The 19129-nt window shown below is 55.9% G+C and overlaps 1 protein-coding gene across 3 annotated transcripts; it reads right to left on the bottom strand.

Annotated features, from left to right (window-relative positions):
• Nucleotides 1-1181: 1181 nt before the first annotated feature.
• P2RY2 (purinergic receptor P2Y2) lies at nucleotides 1182-18152 on the bottom strand. 3 transcript variants are annotated; one of them, XM_053923695.1, is made up of 3 exons: nucleotides 17994-18152; nucleotides 7859-8128; nucleotides 1182-2975 (listed from the first exon to the last, which is right to left on the bottom strand). In XM_053923695.1, exons 2-3 carry the CDS (start codon nucleotides 7909-7911, stop codon nucleotides 1841-1843), a joined length of 1188 nt encoding a protein of 395 aa, XP_053779670.1. In that variant the 5' UTR covers nucleotides 7912-8128; nucleotides 17994-18152; the 3' UTR covers nucleotides 1182-1840. The 3 variants fall into 3 exon arrangements, with proteins under 3 accessions (XP_053779670.1, XP_045037962.2, XP_024428461.2); XM_045182027.3 differs by lacking the exon at nucleotides 17994-18152 and adding an exon at nucleotides 17770-17909; XM_024572693.3 differs by lacking the exon at nucleotides 17994-18152 and adding an exon at nucleotides 17572-17704.
• Between the last annotated feature and the right edge of the window lie 977 nt (nucleotides 18153-19129).

The raw sequence follows: 19129 nt of genomic DNA, 5'->3' as shown, positions 1-19129 counted from the left end.
GTTTTGGGCAGGTCACCCACATTGCACAATGCAGAGGAATCATTTGGATCATTGCTTGTGATGGGTCCCTGCCACATGAAGGAGCTGTGGAACTAGATTCTAAATAGAGCAACCCCTGGGGGGGGGGGGGGGTCATAGGAGGCAGGGAAAGCGGGTGAGGAAAGAACCTCTCTCAAGTAGGGCAGGCCCGTAGGGCAGGGGCCCTGAGTGAGGACGGCCAACTTTGCCCTACCCTGCCACAGTGGTCAAAGCTGAGCTTCACACATCTCCAGAGTGGTCCTGGCTGGACCCAGAACCTGTCACAGGTAAGACTCATCTCCCCCACACTAAGCCCTGACTCAACCTGAGCACCAACCTTGATGACGTGTAGCTGAATTTGCCCCAGAGGATGACTGAATCTCTCCCACATTACTCGGGTCAAAGGGAACCTGTGACCAGGACAAGGAGGGAGTCCTGACTTGGCCCCCTTGTGGCCCAGCCCCTGCCTCATTCCTGCTCTGAACCTGGGAGCCAGCTGCCCAGCCTGCTTCCAGTTCCCGCACACCCTGCTCTCCTGCCCCGATGTTTCTGCCCAGGGTGCACCCTGCTGCACCTGGATGTTCTCTGATAGACCACTTCTCTCAGAAGCTGCAGCTTAGGAGACTCCCCACTCCAGGGAGCCTTCCCTGAACACCTGGTCCACAGCCCCAACCATTCAACATCATCGAGTGGTGTGCTGCAGCCAAAGCCAATGGCTAAATTTTCAGGAATTTTGCAGAGGTTGATATCTCGTTGGTAGTCTGGAATTGGCCATGGTAGGAGTGTTTGCACCACAGCAATTGGCAATGCTACAAATAAGGGGTTCCCCTCACCCACCTGGAGAGCCAGTTAAATGGTTTGACATTTACCAGTACATGACTAGTTGTCGCCATCAAGTCCTAAACTGGGGGATCCCAAGGACTGAGGTCCCACCTGACTCCTCTCTGTGACCAGCAGAGCCAGGTACAAAAGCTAGTTAGCTCTAAAGTGGGGGATGACCTGGGGTCTGGAGAGGGGACACCTCCTATGAGACCACTGTTGAGGCAGCTAGTGGGAAGGCAGGTGGCGAACGAGAACAGGTTGGAGAAAGGAACCTAGTGCGCTTGGCGAGAGCCTCTCAGATAGCATCCCCATCCTCCAACCACAAAACAGGGTACCACTCAGCAGGTCACAACAGTTTTAGTATAAGTTACAGCCTCAAGCTGGCTCCCAGCCACTGGGAACCTCCTGAGGGGTTTAGGGCACCAGTGTCCAGATGTTCATCTCTTGGGCTGGGGGTGCTCCTCATTGCTGAGTCCACTGAAACCAGACCTGCCCCCGACTCCTATGGGAAGCTCTGGCTCGGCCCCAGCTGCTTACCAGGGTCCTCCAGGCAACCGGTGACCCCATCCTTCCCAGATAGCTCAGGCCCAGACTCCTCCGTGTGACCTGGGGAAGTCACTTTCCTCTCTAGGCCAGTTTCTCCAGTGACTTGGTTCAGCTGGGCTCCAGCCTAGGTACCTTGGCAGGCACGGCTGGCTCTTCATGTGGGTGAGTCAGGCCAGCAGTGGTATTGGCCCTGAACCCTTGCCTTTCTTGAAACCTTATTCCCCAACTGACACATACAAATGGTGACGGGGCTGTGGAGACTGTTGAGTTCTCTGGACCACAGAGAGTGTCCTGAGCCCCTGCCAGATGACAGTGTTGGTCATGGCCCCCTTGACCATCGAGCACGCGTCACGATGGTGCATATTTGGGGAGGCCATCCCACTGGAACAAGTCCTAGTCCCTACAGTCCCCCACCCCCCCACACACACTCGTGCAGGCCGGAGGGGTTCAGGTCTTAGAGCCTGATGTCCTTAGTGTTCCCACCACCAGCCTGCGCGGGCTCCGTCTGCCTGGAATTCTCACCGCTGGCGGACCTGTCTTCTGTCTTGGTGTTGGTTCTGTGAAACTTGCGCAGGTCCAGCCTGCGGCCAGCCTGGGCAGTAGGAGTGGGATTTGTGGATGGCTTGGAGTCCCGGGCGAAGCGCACGAGCCTCTGCCCAGCCAGGAAGTACAGCACGGGGTCAAGGCAACTGTTGGCGCTGGCCAGCGGCCGGGTGATCTTGTAAGCCATGTTGATGGCGTTGAGGGTGTGGCAGCTGAGGTCCAGCGAACGGAAGGAGTAGTAGAGGGTGCGGGTGACATGGAAAGGCAGGAAGCAGAGGGCGAAGACAGCCAACACCACCGCGATGGTGCGCACGGACTTGCGCTTGGCTCGCGGCAGGCCCCCCGCAGTCCCATAGGCTGGCTGTAGCAGCCGCCGGGCCATGAGCACATAGCAGACCAGGATGGTGGCGAAGGGTACCACGAAGAGCAGGCCCAGCATGACGGAGATGTAGGCCAAGAAGTGGTTGAAGAGATGAGGGGCCGAGGTGTCGTGGCAGGTAATGCGGCTGCCACGTGCGCTGGTGGTGACGAAATAGAGCACAGGGGCCTGGCAGGCCAGCACCAGCACCCACACTGTGGCTGCTACCCGGCGGGCATAGCGGGCCCGACCCCAGCGCAGCGAGCGCAGTGGGCGCAAGACTCCCAGGCACCGGTGCACGCTTATGCACGTGAGGAAGAGGATGCTGCAGTAGAGGTTGGTGTAGAAGAGGAAACGCACCAGCTTGCAGAGCACGGTGCTGAAGGGCCAGTGGTCGCCGCGGGCGTAGTAATAGACCAGAAGCGGCAGGGAGGCTGCGTACAGCGCGTCTGACACGGCCAGGTGGAACATGTACGTGGTGGAGGCATTCCATGTCTTGAGGCGGCACAGAAAGATGTAGAGCACGGCGACGTTCAGACACAGCCCAAGCACACACACCACACCGTAGGACACAGGCAGCAGCACATACTTGAAGTCCTCGTTGAAGCGGCACTTGTAGCCCAGCTCATCCCCATCCCAGGTGTCATTGATGGTGCCATTCCAGAGGCCCAGGCCTGCAGCCATCGCCCTGAAGGAAGGGGGACGGGTGGGGAGAACAGCCATCAGGTCACAGTCACGGCTGGGGTTCATAGGAAAGGCTGACACACCCACCCAACCAGGGCCAGGAGGGCACCTGAGCGCCCAGATTTCTTTGGTTAAGATCTTCCCAGCTGTGTTCAAGGTCTTTGTTGTCATCTGACCAGGGGACCTGGAACCTCAGAACCCTGGAACCCCCCAAATGCATGAGATCCATACATATCAGGATCATATAATTCTAAAACTTTAGAACAGGAGCAGACAAACTACACCCTGAAGGCCAAATCCAGCCCACCAGTCTGTTTTTATAAATAAAGCGTTATTGGAACATAGCATACCCATGCATTTACAAAGAGATGAATAGCTGTGACAAAGACCGTATGTTCTGCAACATCTAAAATACTTACCATCTGGCCTTTTACAAAAACAAAATATGGCAACTGCTCTAGAACCTCAAGAACACAGAGTTCTCGATCTGGGATGCTGAACTCTCAAGTCTGAGGATCCCCGAGAGAATCATTCCAGAGTCATGGACAGGGGCCGATGGGGCCGATGGGCTCTACCCAGTGCCCACGGCCTTCTGAAGCGCTTCTGGTCAATGGCAGCCCATACCTTCCTGAAGGCATGAGAACCTTCTTTCCTCTAGTTCATTCTTTGGCTCCCTAGGGAGGCCCTGGCCCTGTGCCTGGTATTTTGGGATTGAGGAAGTACTTCCAAGGGTCTCCCTCTTTGGTCACTCATTCACTTACTCAGCAAACATTTTTTAAATACTTCTATGTTCTGGCACCGTCTGCGTGTGTAAACAGCCGTTCTGCTCCCTGGCCTGGGAGGCCACCAGAAGGGACAGTGACCCTCCTGAAGATTCCGGGGAAGTCTGGGGTGGAGGTGGGAGTGAGGACGGCTGGGGACTTCATTTATAAATTAAATTCAGCTTCCTCCAGGCCTACCCAGCTTTTCTTCCACACCATCACTATCTTGAGATTCCCCTTCTTTGTCCCTAGTGTGCATATAACACACCCACAGGGCCTGACTGCACAGCAGACAGTGAGCACGTGGGGAACAAGTTGTCCGCCTTCCTCCTCTCCCCACCCCCACCAACATGACCAACAGGAGCTCTCTCTCAGCTGGGAGGCAGGGGACAAATATCCCAGTCCGGAGGGCGAAGATGTGCCCAAAGGCCCCAGAAGACAGGCTGGAAATCCTAGCAGGAGTCCCTGGTTGGCAGGTCTGGGACAAACACAAAGAACAGCTTCCTAACAGTGTGAAGGGGCAGGGAGCTGACCTTTTCAATACCCGACTGCTACGTGTGCTTTATAATGTCACTTCATTCCCTCCTTACGACGTGCTTCTGGGAGCCAGGTTACCACGCCCGATAAGGAGGCTGAGACCTAGGTCATTCAAGTAATTTGGCCAAGGTCACCCAGCTGGGGACAGGCTACAATCCCTATCCAGGGCTGTCCCAAAATGGAAGGTGTTATCGGAGGGAGAGAGTGAACTCTGCTTATAGGGTTCTGTAAGCAGAGTCTTCCGTAGGGCTCATGTCCTATGTCTGGGAGGACAGAGAGGGCAGACGACATGTGAATCCTCCCTGCCCCGAGAATCTGGGGCTGTACAATTCTTTTTAGTTTAGAACCTGGTGTCCTGAGAGGCTGGGACTTGGAGATTCTGGAGGGCCCGTGATATCCACTCCTTTAGACCCTAAGCCCCATGCTCAGCATGGGCTCCCAGCAGTAGTTCAAGGCCCTTGAAGTTGAGATTGAGGAGGCTGAGGGACACATAGTTCGCTCAGTTTCCCTTCTTACCCAATACTGCACCACCCCCAGCCCAGATCTTCCCTGTCTGCTGCTGTCAGCAGAGGTGCAATCAGGAGGAAGGGACCCACACTCGTGACCTCCCTCCCACAGTCACAGGTTCCTTCCCGAGGAGCGGGTGCAGGTCCAGGGCGAGGAGGCATGGAGAAGCCTATGTGGCACCGAGTTGAGGGGGGCAGCTACGGTGGGCCTCCAGCAGGGCCAGCCTGCTGGGTTCCCTCTTTCCTGGGGCCAGGACTCAGCACCCGGCATTAAAGCATTTCCCGCATCCCACCCCTGCTCCAGGCAGCCCCGCATCCCCTCCACCGTTGTTGTCACAGCCATGGCATCAGCCTCCCTGCCTCCAGCCTCTGTCCTCCCCCAATCCAGAGGGGTTTTTGTAAAAGACGAAGTCATTCCCCTGCTTGAAACCCTCCATGGCCTCTGCCTGCTGTCAGGGAAAGTCTAGCCCTCAGCCTGGTGCTGGAGGTTTTCATAATCGAGCCCATGCCAACCTCACCAGCCCCAACCATCTCTGCGACCTGCAGTTTCCCGAACACGCCCAGCACTTCTCTCCTCCCAGCCTTAGTTCACGTTGCTCCTTCAGCCTGGAATCCTCGAATCTACCTGTTGAAGTTACAGCTCTATCCTTCAGCGCAGCAAGCCCCAGTGATTATGAAGACCTGGCCTCTGGAGCCAGACCCCTAGGTCCTCAACTGTAAAATGAGGCAATTAATGGAACCTGTATCACAGGACTGCTGTGAGGACCAAGCGAGCGATCTGTGCGAAATGTCTGCAGCAGTGCCTGGCACACAGTAGGTGTGCTATGATGTTATGAGCTTCCAGGCTCGGCTCAGCTGCGGCCTTTTCCTGAAATCTTTGGGACGCCCTCCCAGGCACTGGTGGAGGAGCAACAGGTCTTGACTGAAGGTTGTGCAGCAGGTGAGTGTGGTGGGCCAGGCCTGGGACCTCTGAGGAGAGAGATCTGAGAGCTGTTTGGGAAGGCCGCTGGAGAGACTGGCCCAGAGGAAGTCTGGGTGGAGGAGGGCAAGAGAGAGTGGTGGATGGGAGGCCTGGCTCAGGGGTTGGGGGAGGACCAGGAGTGGGGGGAGGAGGAATTCAGTGTCAGACATGATGAGTGTGGGGTGCCCTGAAGGGGTACGGTGGGATGTGCAGATGGGTGAAGGCTTGGACCTTCAGATCTGACACTTTGGGAGGTGGGCTGGGAGTTGCTGGCCCACAGAAGCTGCAGAAGTGTAGAGGCCCAAGTATGAGACTGAGGAACTTTAGAGGGGCCACATTCCCTGGCCTTCCGTGCTGGGACACCAGCTTGGGGTGTCCGGCTCTGCCACAGAACCAGTGACATCAGGCACCTCTTGCGCTCCTGAGACTCAGACCTCTCATGGACTGAATTCCATGGCCTTGGAGAACTACGGCCATCAAACTCCCCTCATGAAGTCGTCTTCCCCACTGGAGACAGGGAGAGTGGCCCCCTCCATGACACCCAGTCCCTCCTCTGGGCTGCCGCTGCAGCTCTGGCCCCAGTGCTGAGGTCTGGCCGTCGCTCCTCAGAGTCGGGGCCAGGGCCCAAATCTTCCCCTCGTCAACATCCCATTGCTCTGCACAATGCGCCTGCTAACCACTGGAGGTGGAATCTCTGACTCCAGTGATGGGGTGGAGACTTCCTTAAGTCCCCAGTGAAACTAGGGAGCTGCCTTTCCACCTGTTTCAAGACATCCTGCCCCCACCCTCCCAGGCCAGCTGGAATTCCATCTCCATGGCCCTCTTCCAGACTGACTCTGCCCACCCTCTCCTTCCACAGGCTGGCTCACCAACCTGTGATTACATCTTTCCTGCCCCCAAGCCCCTGTTTATGGGACAGCCAAGTCCCCAGCCCTCTCTTCTGCCTTTTCTGACCTCCTATGCCCTTGAGACCTCACTCCCTTGAGACAGGCTCCTGCCCGACTTTGTCTAACACCACTTGCCAGCCTGTCCATGCCCAAGTCCTGGCTGGCCCTGTGCCAAAGGACTCCTGGTCTGGAGGGAAATGTGAGCCGTGTAAGTGCCCTACCAGGCCTCCTCGCCAGTGTGCATACTGTGCTTTCCGCCTTGCAAACCTTTGCAGAACCCACCCACACTGCCCTCCATCCCGCCCAGAGCTCGAGGCTCTTTTCAAATGTTGCCTCACCTCTGAAGCTCTCCTCCTAACACCACCCCCAGGCACACCTCACACACACCCTGTTAGTAATGTCTCCATCCACCCGCTACCCCAGCGCATTCCAGGTGCTCCTGGAGGACTGGGTCCATCTGACGCTTTCCTCTGTCCCTATCATCCGGCAGGAGGCCTGATTTAAAGCAGGTATAAGATGAATGAGAGAATGAATGAATGAGCAAATGAATAAAGCAAGCACAAAAGGCTATGGAACCCAGAGAAGCTGAGCTTTATGACGGTGGCTCTCCTTTCCTCTATTCCTCTGAGAGCCTCCCAGAGGAAAGTGGCACTTAAAGATTTATCAGTTGCTGACTTGGTGGCCAAGAGTCAGCCCAGCTCTCTTGGGGCCCAGCCCACCCGAAGCCTGCTGCTGCCTTACACAGGTCCCTGGACTGTCTCTCTTTCAAGAGCTGCAGAGAAGGCCTTGCCTTTCTCTGGACAGAGGGAGGGTCACTGGACCCAGATATTCTGGAGATGGGCCAGCTGTCTGAGCGAGCCACATTCTTCTGTTCCACCCATCTCTGGCGCAGATTATGGGGTAGGCTGGGTCAGGAGCCCCAGCCCCTCCCTCTGTAGGGGCCAAGCCTGGGCTGAGCAGCTTGCACACACCACCTTTATTTCATTCCTCACCCTCACTCCTCAGTAGATACTGCCATAGAGGTGAAGCTATTTGTTCAATGCCATACTGCCAGGAATTGGAAAAACGGGGCTTGACACCCAGGGCTGCCTGGCTCTGAAGCTTGAATTCGTCACAGCCGGGGATGAGGAAGCCGGGCAGAGGTCCCCTGGAGCTACTCCCGGTTCGGTGTACACACACATGCACGCACCTGCCCCAGCCTCCCAGCCAGTGGACTGGCCCTCGCATGTCCATACCTGACCAGTTCTTGCAGCAGGATGCTCCGAGCCCGCTTGGGTTCTTCACTCATGAATGCACACGCTTGGAGAGGGCTGCAGGGAACTCTGCAGGAAACAGGAAAAACAGGTCCCCCGCCTGGGGCCACACCCAGCTTCCAGCATTTCTCAGGGCAGGCAGTGCTGTGGGCTCCTCAGACACAGGGAGGTGGAGACAGCGTGGGCTCTGGGTCATAGGCAGCCAGCCAGGCCGAGCCCTCCCGGGGCCACCTTCTCTGTTCCAACGTTGGCCTGAAAGAGGCAGAGAAGTGACCTGGTGTGCTGGTCCCAGGAGGGGCATCCACTGCCCACCAGCGGTCCATCCTCAGCTCACATGCCCAGGGAGAGTTGTTCCCAGCCTCCTTCCCCAGGAGCCCCCTCTCACAGGAAGATGGTTCTGCCAGAGAAGGTCTCCCCAGATCCTGCAGAGCTGAGCTGAGCTTCCAGTTCCCCTTCCCTTGGTTTTGGTTCCGTGCTTCAGCCCCACGACAGGAAACAGTCAGTACCGTCCTTACCCAGTGTACACTTGACACTACTTCAGCCCACACAGTTTTGCTCAAGCTGGGTCTCTACACAGAACACCCCTTCTCCCCCAGCCATTCCTCCGCAGGTGTTGAAAACACACATGAACACACCTAGACCTACACAGCTACGCAGAGGCATACGCAGAGGCATACGCAGCCGCAGTGAGACGTACACACAGTGCACACGCACTCACACACAGTCCTAGTCAGGGCCTGGGACAGCCTACCGCCTGCGCCCAGCTCCCACTTGACGGAGGAAGGAACTGAGGCCCAAGGCCTCACCATAAGTCAAAGACATAGGCAAAATCAGAGGCCAGGTCTTCTGGGTTCTGGCCCTGGTTCCTGTCTTGCCTGGGAGCCCCTCCCACACACCAGGCACAGAGCTTCAGTGAGCGGATGGTTACCTGGTGGACAAGTCCCAGCATCCACCAGAATCTCAGACACATCACAGGGGAAAAAGAACACCCTTTTTCCATCTCCTTTATTTCTCTATAACGGGGGCGTGGGGCCCGACACAACTGAGGCCCCCAGGCTGGAATGCAGTGCAAACGTGGGGAAAGTGGCGAGAGGAGATGGGGGGGTGGCTGCAGGGATAGAACAGGGAGTAAAGGCACTGGGAAATGATCCTGGCCACTGTTTCCCCAGTGTACCTTGCCCCAGGAGCCTCAGGTTGACCTGGGCCGGCGGGCTGTAGCTACGTGCCAATCTGCTCTAGAGTCTAGTGACAAGGTGAAAGAACTTCACCTTTTCACCCCACTCCACCCAGGGTCACACCCTGTCTTCTCCTTAGGAGATGCCTTCGCGCAACAGACGAAGGTCCAACAGACCAAGGTGGAGCACAGCTTTCTCAGAGCCACCTTTGATGCCCGAGAAGGGGCTTCACCATCCACCTTTTTAGGTTTCCAACCTCCAATGTGTCTTTGACAACCTCTCTCTTTCCCACCCATGTGAAAACATCACCCACAGAGTCCTGCCGCTCAGCCAGTGGAGCTGCTCAGAGGCGGCCCTTTCCCCACCACATGGCGCCAGTCCTCTCACTGGTCTCCGGCCTCTACCCCTGCCCTCCTGTCCATCTTTTGTACGGCAGTCACAGGCCTTCTTGAAACATGCATCTTACCACATACTGGGGAGCTCCCAACCCTGCTATGGCTCCCTATGGCCCTCAGGCTATGTCCAAGCTCCTGAGCCTGACACTCCAGGCCCTGGCTGGTCTCTGCCACCCATCCCTATAGACAGCTCACCCTCTGGGCCTCCACCCTCATCTTCCTGTGTCAGGCACGGCAAAGGCAGTCCCATGGTCTCTCCTTGCTCAGGAACTCCATCCCTCATCTTCTATCAGCAACATCATCTAAGAGTTGAGTGCTTTTCCTGTGCCAAGTTCCATGTCTGGTGGCTTCACAGACCCCTTCTCATTTAATCTTGAGAAGCTTAGAGCAGCAAAACAACCTCTCCAGGGTCACTGAGCTAACCAATGGCAGAGCAGCCCTGGACTGTCTGACCTCAGAAGCTGTGCCCCTGACCACTACCTCCTTCCCCCCAAAGCTGAGGTCCTCTCCTCCAGGAAGTTCCCTGACTAGCTCTAGTCCCATGGCTCTGCTTTTCTGGCCAGTTCTCTACTACAAGGAATGCCCTTCAGGCAGGGCCCAGGGTCTATTCTTCCTGGTACTCTCCAGGTGTGAAGCAGCCATGACGATTATTGTACCCATCTCATGGAAGGGGTAGTCCAAGGTCTCACCCAAGGTCATCAGTGAGACAGGGGCAGAGCCAAGCCAAACATGTAGATTACCTGCCCCACTGACTTGGCTCTGCCTCTACCCCACCCTGCACCCCAGGCTAGTGAGCCCAAAGCCGGGAGGAAGGGCTGTGCAGTTCCCAGGCTTGCTGAGGAATTTCCAGGGTGGTTAGAAGACATTCCGGCTCCTCCACTAGGGTGACTCTGGAATGTACCAGCTCACCTGCCCACCTAGCTGATCCTGTCCAGCCTGGAAGGGGATTGTCACCCATTCGCATTCTAAAAACCCCTGCTGCCTGCTTCTGCTGTGAAGGGAAACAGAAGCCTTGGACCTGAAATACTATCGAGGGGCAGGGAAGGGCCCCGGGCAGGTGGAAAATCCCAGCTCTGCCACCCTAGCTGTGGGACCTGGACAAGTCTCTTCCCCCCAACCTCAGTCTCAATTACCTCATGATCTAAGAACAGTCCCTGCCCCATAAGTTTGTTGATAGTTAAAGGTGATGATTTAGAATTCACTTAATGAAATAATTAGAAGTGATACGATTTCAGCAGGTGAAGAAGGCAGGGAGGATGGGGTTATCTTAGGGAGACAAGAGGGGCAGGAAACGCACCGGAATTTGGGGCAGAAGAGCAAGGTCACAGCCAGACTGGCCACAGACCAGGTTTCCCACACTGAAGGCCATCCTCAGAAGGGAGGGAAGTCCAGGGTCCCCCAGAAGGAACCAGACCCCACCACCTTTCTTCACCCACTCACCCTTTTACAGAAGTTGTCATAGCTACGTCTGCCCCTGTACAGGGCACTTGGGCATCCAAGGTGGGTCGTTGTCAAGGTTGGCAGGGAAGGGGGTAGCAGATGGAAGAAGACCCAGAAATAGGTAATGACAACTCAGGGTGATTCAACTGAGGGAAGCAGAGGTAACAAGGCAGAAAGAGACAAGAGGACCCATAATGGGCATGGGGCAGTGGTCAAGGAAGGCTTCCTGGAGGAGAGGACACCTGGCCTGTATATTGGAAGGGGTCGTGTGAGTGAAGAGAGAAGAAAAGCAGAGTGAACAAAACCAGGGCGATAATCACACAGTATATTTGGGGAACGGTCAGTCACCCCTGTGAACTGAGAGGAGAAGAGAGAGCAAAGCTGGGCTAGAAGACAGGAAGCATCTTTGGAGTCATTCTCTGTCCCTTCCCAAATGTCATCCACAGAGTCAGAGGCTAGCGGGCCCCCAGGCTGGCCTGGAGAGCTTTCTGCACCACAAGCCCTGGGGCTCACCTGGGGAAATTGCTGGGAAGGTAACCTCAGACACTATCAAAGGTGCTGCGCATGTAAAGCTTCCGCAGCCTCTTCCAGGAAGCCCTTGTACTCTGCAGCCCCTCTTGGAGGCACTCTCCCTTCTGGGATCCCCAGGACCCTGGTCGTCGGAGCCGCGTATCAGGGGTGAACTCAGATCATCTGAGTGTGCGGGTGTTAGACCAACCGCACTGGTCCCTCTGCCTTACTGATCAGGTAACTGAGACTCCTGAAGAAGAAAGGCCTTACTCAGGGCTGGTGTTCTAATTCCAGTATTTTCAGTGTGGGGTTGGGCACCTCCACCCTCACCCCAGAGCAGGACTCCAAAGCGCCTGTCCTACTCCTGACCCAGCAGGGTCGCTGGGTCCAGCCCAGCCCCTCCCAGCACAGGGCTATGGAGATGCACTGCTAACCTGAACCAGTTCAGAACCACAGGGCTCTGTACTCCCCACTAACCTATCACGATCCAGATGCCTACGGCTAGACTCAAGAGGCAGGAACCACCCTGACCGGTGTGGTTCAGTTGGTTGGGCATTGTCCCGCAAAGTGCAGGGGCACCAGTTCAATTCCTGGTCAGGGCACATGCCTGGGTTGCAGGTTGGGTTCCTGGTCAGGGCATGAACGAGGGACAGCCGATCAATGTTTCTCTCTTGCGTCGATGTTTCTCTTCCTCTCTTCCTCCCTCCCTTCCCCTCTTTCTAAAAATAAACAAATACAATCTTAAAAAAAAGAGAGAGACAAGAAACTTGGGCTCAGGCTCTCATTTGGAACTGCCTGTGCTGTGCAATCTTGGTGGAACTGCTTTCCCTCTCTGAGCCTCAGGTTCTTCACTGGTCATCTGGGGAGAGTCACCACTACACAAGACAGCTCATGAGGGATGAGTGAGATAAGGGGATGGGTGGGTGCTCCGTGGGGCCAGCAAGGTGTGCTCTGTCCTGATGTGGAGGCTGCATCTGTCCATCACGGTTGAGAGACACTGAGACACTTCTCAGCAGGGGGCCCTCCTGGGTGACCCAGCAGAGGGGCCATGGTCAGCACAGTCAGGGCAGGTTCCTGGAAGGGACTGTGACAGGTCTGAGGAGAAACAGAAAGAGGGAGAATAGCGAACCCAAGGTAGGAACAGAGACAAAACTGGAGAACAGGATACAAGTAATCCTGCGATTCTGAGATGCATTCTGAGTGTTTGCAGGATTCTGAGCTCACTGGTCCAATTCCAAGAGTCTTTGGTTCTAGGGGTGAATGTTATATGTTTCTTTAATTATGGTATTCATTGCATAGCCTTTGGTTTTGAGATTCTCAGAACCACGGAGTCTGGACTCTCAGAATAACATAATCATAAGTCACTTTCCCAGCCGCAAAGTCTCGGCAAACACCTGCCAATGCCTGACTCAGAGGGACCCTGCAAACCTAGACTCAGGTCAGACTCAGTCAGGTCCCTGAGGAGCTCCAGTCTGAATGGGAAGAAGCCACAGACATGGGCCAAGTCTACTTGGGCTATCAAGCCATGAGCAAAGGAAGCCAGGGGCCATGGAGCCCAGAGTAACTCCTAACCAGCCTGGTGAGGTGGTCAGGAAGAGCTTCCCAGAGGAGGGGTCATTTGAGCTGGGACTTGATAGATAACTGGGATTTTGTCAGGTGGTCACAGAGGTAGGAGGGCATTGAAGGCAGAAGGAGGAGCAGGTGCAAAGAGTCAGTGTGGTATGACAGTGTGGACTGTTTACCTAAAGCCAGGGGTCATGTGAGGCTGGAGAGGAGGGTTAGGTGGCACAGAATGTGTGTGGGGAGGCGGGGGAGGGCTGCAGGACTCACATGGAATGCCAGGCTGAGGAATTTGGCCTCTATCCTGAGGACAATGGAAAGCTGTGGCAGGGCTTAAGCTGGGAAGGACATTGTCAGAGTTGACTTTTGCAAAGATGGTGCCACATGGAAGGTGGGTAGGATGGAGGAGCCTCCCTCAAGGCAGGGGGAGAGGGGAGCGTCAGGTGGGCCCCAAGAAGTCTGAGGGAGGCCCTCCTCCCATATTCCAGTGCCCAGGCAGTGCCACTGTCACTACACTAACACTGACAGGGCACCAGGATCAAGGGCCAAGCAGGAAGTAACTGCCCAGAGAGCCCAGGCTGCCCACTCTCACAGCGGCGACTCTAGTTACTCATCCTGAACCAGCGGTGACTCAGAGCTAGGAGGTGGTGTGGCAGGGCAGTGGAGGAGCTCCTCTGCTCACAAACCAACTGTAGCTCTCCCTGGAGCAAGGCCTTCCACTTCCACTCTGTGCCAACTCTCACCCAGTCACTCACTTCCCAACACTCGCTGGCATCTCTCTTAGCCCAACCTGTGTTGGGTGATGTGGACACAGAGAGAAAGCAGGCGTGGCCTGGCCGAGTCCTGCACTGACCTCCAGGATGGGTATAGGGGTCAGACAGGCCCCCACAGCCAGCCTCCACACCGTCAGGCCTGAATGGCTCGGGAGACCAGGCCTGAGGACACAAAGGCAGCCCAAGAAGAAGCCGTGGGCCAAAGGGTACACCAGCCAGGTCCATAGAAGGCACTTCAGGGACAGGGAAGGTCTCATTAGGGGCACCCACACCTCCTGCCATCAGATCAACAAAGCTTCCCTAGTTCTGTGGGCAGGCCTGAGTGGGCCCTCTATTATCAGCAACTGGGAATCAGGCCACAGGCAAGACCTGAAGACAGGTTTTCAGGGCAGGATTCAAACTTCCTTCACCTTGAAAGCCAGAGGCCCAGGCTGCACCCAGACAGGGTCTCTGTCTTGAACGGGCAGGTTTAGCTTCAGCAGATAGGCAGGAGCCCCAGCTTTTACCTTGGCTTTGGAACATTATTTCCTGAGCCCCTCTTTCCTCATCTGCAAGATGGGGATAATAATGTCTCCCTAACAGGGTTGGTGGAGGGACATTTATAAATTGCTACTAGTAAGCAGAGGGGGCATGGGCAGAGGAAGGCAGTCAACAGTTAAAATTCCCCAAAGGTCTCCAGTTCGATTCCGGGTCAAGGCACACGCCTAGGTTTTGCGTTTGGTCCCCCATTGGGGCACATATAAGAGGCAACCAATTGACATTTCTCTCCTTCTCTTTCTCCCTCCCTTTCCCTTTCTCTGATAAATAAATAAATAAATAAATAATTGTGAATGATTTTTTAAAAAATTCCCCAAATCAGTGTGATCCCTTGCTATTGCATCCATTTTCTGTTATTGTCTTCAAGATACATTTAATTCTATGAGTATCACACTTCTCCCCTGTGCATTGCATTTTACAGCTTACAAAGCCCTTCTCTGACCACTGTTTTAAGAATCCTCACACTGAGAAAAGGGAACCCCTAGTGCACTGTTGCTGGGAATGCAGACTGACTGTGGTGTGGCCACTGTGGAAAACAGTATGGAATTTCCTCAAAAAACTGTAAATGAAACTGCCTTTTGACCCAGCAATTCCACTTCTTGGATTATATCCTAAGAATCCTGAAACACCATTTCAAAAGAACCCATACACCCCGATGTTCATAGCCATGTTACTTACAATAGCCAAGTGCTGGAAACAGCCTAAGTGCCCATCAGTAAATGAGTGGATAAAACACTGTGGTACATTTACACAATGGAATTCTATGCAGCAGAAAGAAAGAAGGAGCTCCTACCCTTTGCAACAGCATGGATGGAACTGGAGAGCATTATGCTAAGTGAAATAGGCCAGGCGGTGAAAGACAAATGCCCTATGATCTCACCTATAAGTGGAACCTAATCAACAAAACAAACAAGCAAGCAAAATAGAACCAAAGACATGGAAATAAAGAACAAACTCATAGTGACTAGAGGAGAAGGGGAAGGGAGATAAGGGGAAAAAGAAGGGGAAGGGTCAAGTCAAGAAACATGTATAAAGGACCCATGGTGAAAGACAATGGCGGGGGAGGATTGAAAGTGGAAGTGGGGAGGTGGGGAGGGTAGGGGAGAGTAATGTGGGGGGAATGGGGACAACTGTAATTGAACAACAATAAAAAAATTTAAGTGAAAAGAATCTTCATAGTAACCTTGCATTTGAAGAGGCAAGCATCACGGTGTCCTATTTACAGATGGCAAACCAACGCCTGGAGGGGCTCGGTGGCCTCTCCAAGAGCAACAGTGAGGAAAGAAGACAAATCAAAGCACCCACAGGGTGGCCCACGAGGCCTTGGCGATGTTTTCACACTCGTTTAGCTGGGGCTGGGGAGACCCAGAAGCCTCAGAGCCCTGTGCATCCTGGGTAAGAGGACAGGTGTGGAGGGGCCATAGCTTCACTGTGCAGCACAAGCTGGACAGCCATTTGCGAGGGTCTCCCACTGTGATCCTCCAACCCACTTGGCCAGACCCCAGGACAGCTGAAGGCAAGAAGAAGAGAAAAGTGAGGAGCCGTCCATGGCAGGGCCTCCCCATGCACAAACTCTCAGCACAGGACCTTACCGGCTCTAACCTCTTTTTAGAGGCTGGCAGGGTAGAAACCGTCCCAAGGTCACCCAGCAAGTTGGGACCAGAGCTAGGATGAGATCACTAACTGGTCCCCTGGCTCCCACTGGGGGAGGGAGAGTCCTAAGTGTCCCCAAATTCCTCAGCAGAAGCACTTGAGGGGCCAGGGAAGTGTTCAAACAAGGGGGTAAGGGCTCAGAGTTTAAACAATGCCTGAATGCTTCTGGTGTCCATCTCACAAACGCCCTGACTCCATGCACTTAGCACTACTCCATCCGTTCTCCACCCTGGAGCCAGAGAGGGCGTTCTGAAGTGGCGCTCTCGCCATGAATCTCCCCCGCTCACAAAACTTCCATGGCTCCCCATTGCCTTCAGGACGAAATCCAAAATTTCAGCCTGTGAACTCTGGGTTCTGCAGTGCCCCAGGACACACTGTTCTGGCAAGCTGTACCACCCACTCTGACGACCTGATTCTGGTTTCCCCTTCTTTGTAATGACACAGAGCTTCACTGTAGACAAGCCTTCATCGGGGGAGCTGGGGACAGGGGTGGAGGATAAGAGCTGTTGTTGCTCTCTCAGTGCACCTTAGCCCTGTGCAGCTTAGCCCTGGTAACACAGAAGCAAGCCCCAGCTCCTGCCCTCCAGGTGCCCTCAGACCTGGGGACTGGAGAGGAGACAGACAGAGGCCATGACAGTCCAAGTGGGAGCAGGGCTGTCGGCACTGGGACTGCAAAATCCCAGAACCCAACCCAGTGGGGAACCAAGGAAGGCTTCCCAGAGGAGGAGATGTCTGAGCTGGGCCTCAAGGCTGGGTAGTTCTCCAACTGAGGAAGAACAGAGTGGGAGGGCATTTCAAGCACTGAGCATAGAATACGCAATAATCCAGAGGTAAGAAACTGCCCAGTGAGTGCAGCAGACCCCATGCAGTTACTAGCAGGTGAGGAGTCAGGCGGGAGAGGGGGCTGGAGAGGTTCTTGGAGGCCTTGAGTCCCAGGCTGAGGGGTTCAGGCTGGGTCCCATGGAAGTTTAGCCGGGGGAAAACAGGGATTGCGGTTTCAGGAAGTTCCCTCTAGGGACTGACTCCATCCCCAAACACAGGCCCAAGCTGTGGGCCTGTCCAAGAGGACATTGGTACTGAATAGAACCCACACATCAGCTCTTCAAGAGCCCTCAGATTCTACATCATTGTCATTTTCCTTTCACAGATGAGGCCATGAGGCTCAGAGAGGGGACATGCCTTTGCCAGGGTCTCACTGGCCAAGGCAGGACGGGAATACAGATTTCTGATTCTCCACACAGCTTTTGTGGGCCCTGTCTGCTCAAAGTATCTCTTTCCCACCCAGATAACTGAGACTTCACTGGTGCCTCACCCTGCCCTTCAGAAACTCCTCGTTATTCCAGCCTAGATCCAAAACAAACCAGGCGCCTCAGGCTGTGGGCCCAGGGCCACCAAAGATACCGGGCTGATAGGAACAGGTGACACCAGCGCCACAGACCCCAAACTGGCAGCTCTAGTCCACCCCACGGCCTGGCCCTCAGGCCTGGCTCCAGGGGTTCCAAACCTGCAGCCCTCGTTGGGGAGTGGAGGAAGGGAACTGCCTTTCTCCAAACTGACTTCCCACAGCACCACCGGCCAGATTAGAAGTCCCCTGATGAAGGCTTAACTGTCCTTCCAAGCCACTGCCCCAACCGCCGCGCCCCTAGTCTCACCGACGCCCTGCCGCTGGAGACAGCTGGCCTCCGGGGTTCGCAGATCTCCTGCCGCCACCGGGGCGCCCACTGCAGAGCGCGCGCGCACACACGCACACACACAGACAAGTTCTACAAGTTCAGCTACTGACACCGCAAGGGCACACGCGCCCAGCCACTTCCACACAGACGCTCTCAAATACGCGGACACACACTCACCGGGGTGTCCGTCCACACTCCCCGGGGTCGACGCCTCAGTGGACACAGAGCTCGACCACAGGCCCCCCAGTGCGCTCCCGCGGGCTCGCAGCCCTGCGCCACCGGGACGGCCACTCGCCCTGGGCCGGCTCTGCGCTCCCAGCGTCCCGTCGGCGCCGCCGCGCCCCCGGCCCGCCCGCCGACCTCTCCCGGCCCCCGGCCCCTCCAGGTGGCCCGCCTCTCACCTACGCGGGCGTCCGTCCGCCCGCGCGGAGCTCCCAGGTGCCCGCACCCGCGTTTGCCGCCGCCGCGGGGACCCATGTGCCAGGGGGCCCCGCCCGCCTGCCTGCTCGCCGCACAGTGTAGCTCCCACCCCGGCCGGGTCAGGCGGGGCGGGACAGACTCTGATCGGACTCTCGAACCGCTCCGCCCCGTGCAGACACCCAGCCACCCTCTTGGGGACGCTGCCAGGCATGGAGCAGCAGGGTCAGCGCGTCTACGGGTGCTGCACCGGGAGGAGCCGGCGGCAACCGCCAGGCCGAGGTCTCAGAGACGCTAAAATTTTGCAAAATTTGTCTAGTGCTTGTGTGGCTCCTGTTGCTGCCCACCGCGAGAGAGATCTTGCCATGAGCCTGCTCCCTCTCCTCCCAGGGACCTGCTTAGAGCCCCACCCTGAGAACTTGCCTCCCGTGCTTGAGATCTGGTAGGGGAGAGGAGGTGGGAAACCAGGGTTTTGCTTCTCTCCAGCTCCGAGAGGAGGGTGGGGGAGCCTCCTCTATGCTGCCTTTGCTTAATTTCATTCAGAGAGAGTGACTAGAAATTTCCCGAACACCCCTCTCTTTTTGGCCCCTCATGTGAGCTGCTTCCCTTGAGCTGCTGCTGTCTCAGAGCACTCCAGCCACTCGCATACCCCTCCCTTCTCTGCCCTCAACCCCACTCTGATGGCTTTCCGCCCTCAAGGACGCTTTCCCCCACTGTGAGCTCCAGGAGAGCAGGGACCAGGTCTGCCTTCGTCCTACTGTGGTCCCAGAGGGCCCAGGAATTGTTGAAAGTGTGAATGAATGGATGAATGAATGAGTGAATGTCCCCCTCTCTCTCCTTCTGGTCTAGGCCCCAGGAGGGTAGGTTGTGGCTCAGCTTTAGCACTGACTCTGGGTGACCTTGACCCAGTTCCAGTCCCTCTCAGGGCCTCCTTTTCTGTGAAGTAGAGGCAATCACACTCACCCTCCTGCCAACCAGTGTCCATCCATCGGGGCTTTGGAGAGTCAGTGTCTGGATGAGTGCACAGTAGGCCTCTTTCTGGAGCCAAGGAGCTTGCTCAGGGTCCTGGGGCTTTGGGTCCTGCTGGGCTCCTCATCAGCTGACTGGCACTTGGCTGCTG

This window comes from Desmodus rotundus, chromosome 5, assembly GCF_022682495.2.
Source record: "Desmodus rotundus isolate HL8 chromosome 5, HLdesRot8A.1, whole genome shotgun sequence".
NCBI classification, from domain to species: domain Eukaryota; kingdom Metazoa; phylum Chordata; class Mammalia; order Chiroptera; family Phyllostomidae; genus Desmodus; species Desmodus rotundus.
Note: the sequence above shows the minus strand (reverse complement) of the source record. Positions and strands in the feature narration are given on the sequence as shown.

Excerpts from the sequence above, each read along its gene's own strand:
- P2RY2 (XM_053923695.1), bottom strand. The coding sequence starts at position 7,911 with ATGAGTGAAGAACCCAAGCGGGCTCGGAGCATCCTGCTGCAAGAACTG. Across the intron at positions 2,976-7,858 it reads CTGCTGCAAGAACTGGTCAG|GGCGATGGCTGCAGGCCTGG; the intron begins GTATGGACATGC and ends CCCTTCCTTCAG.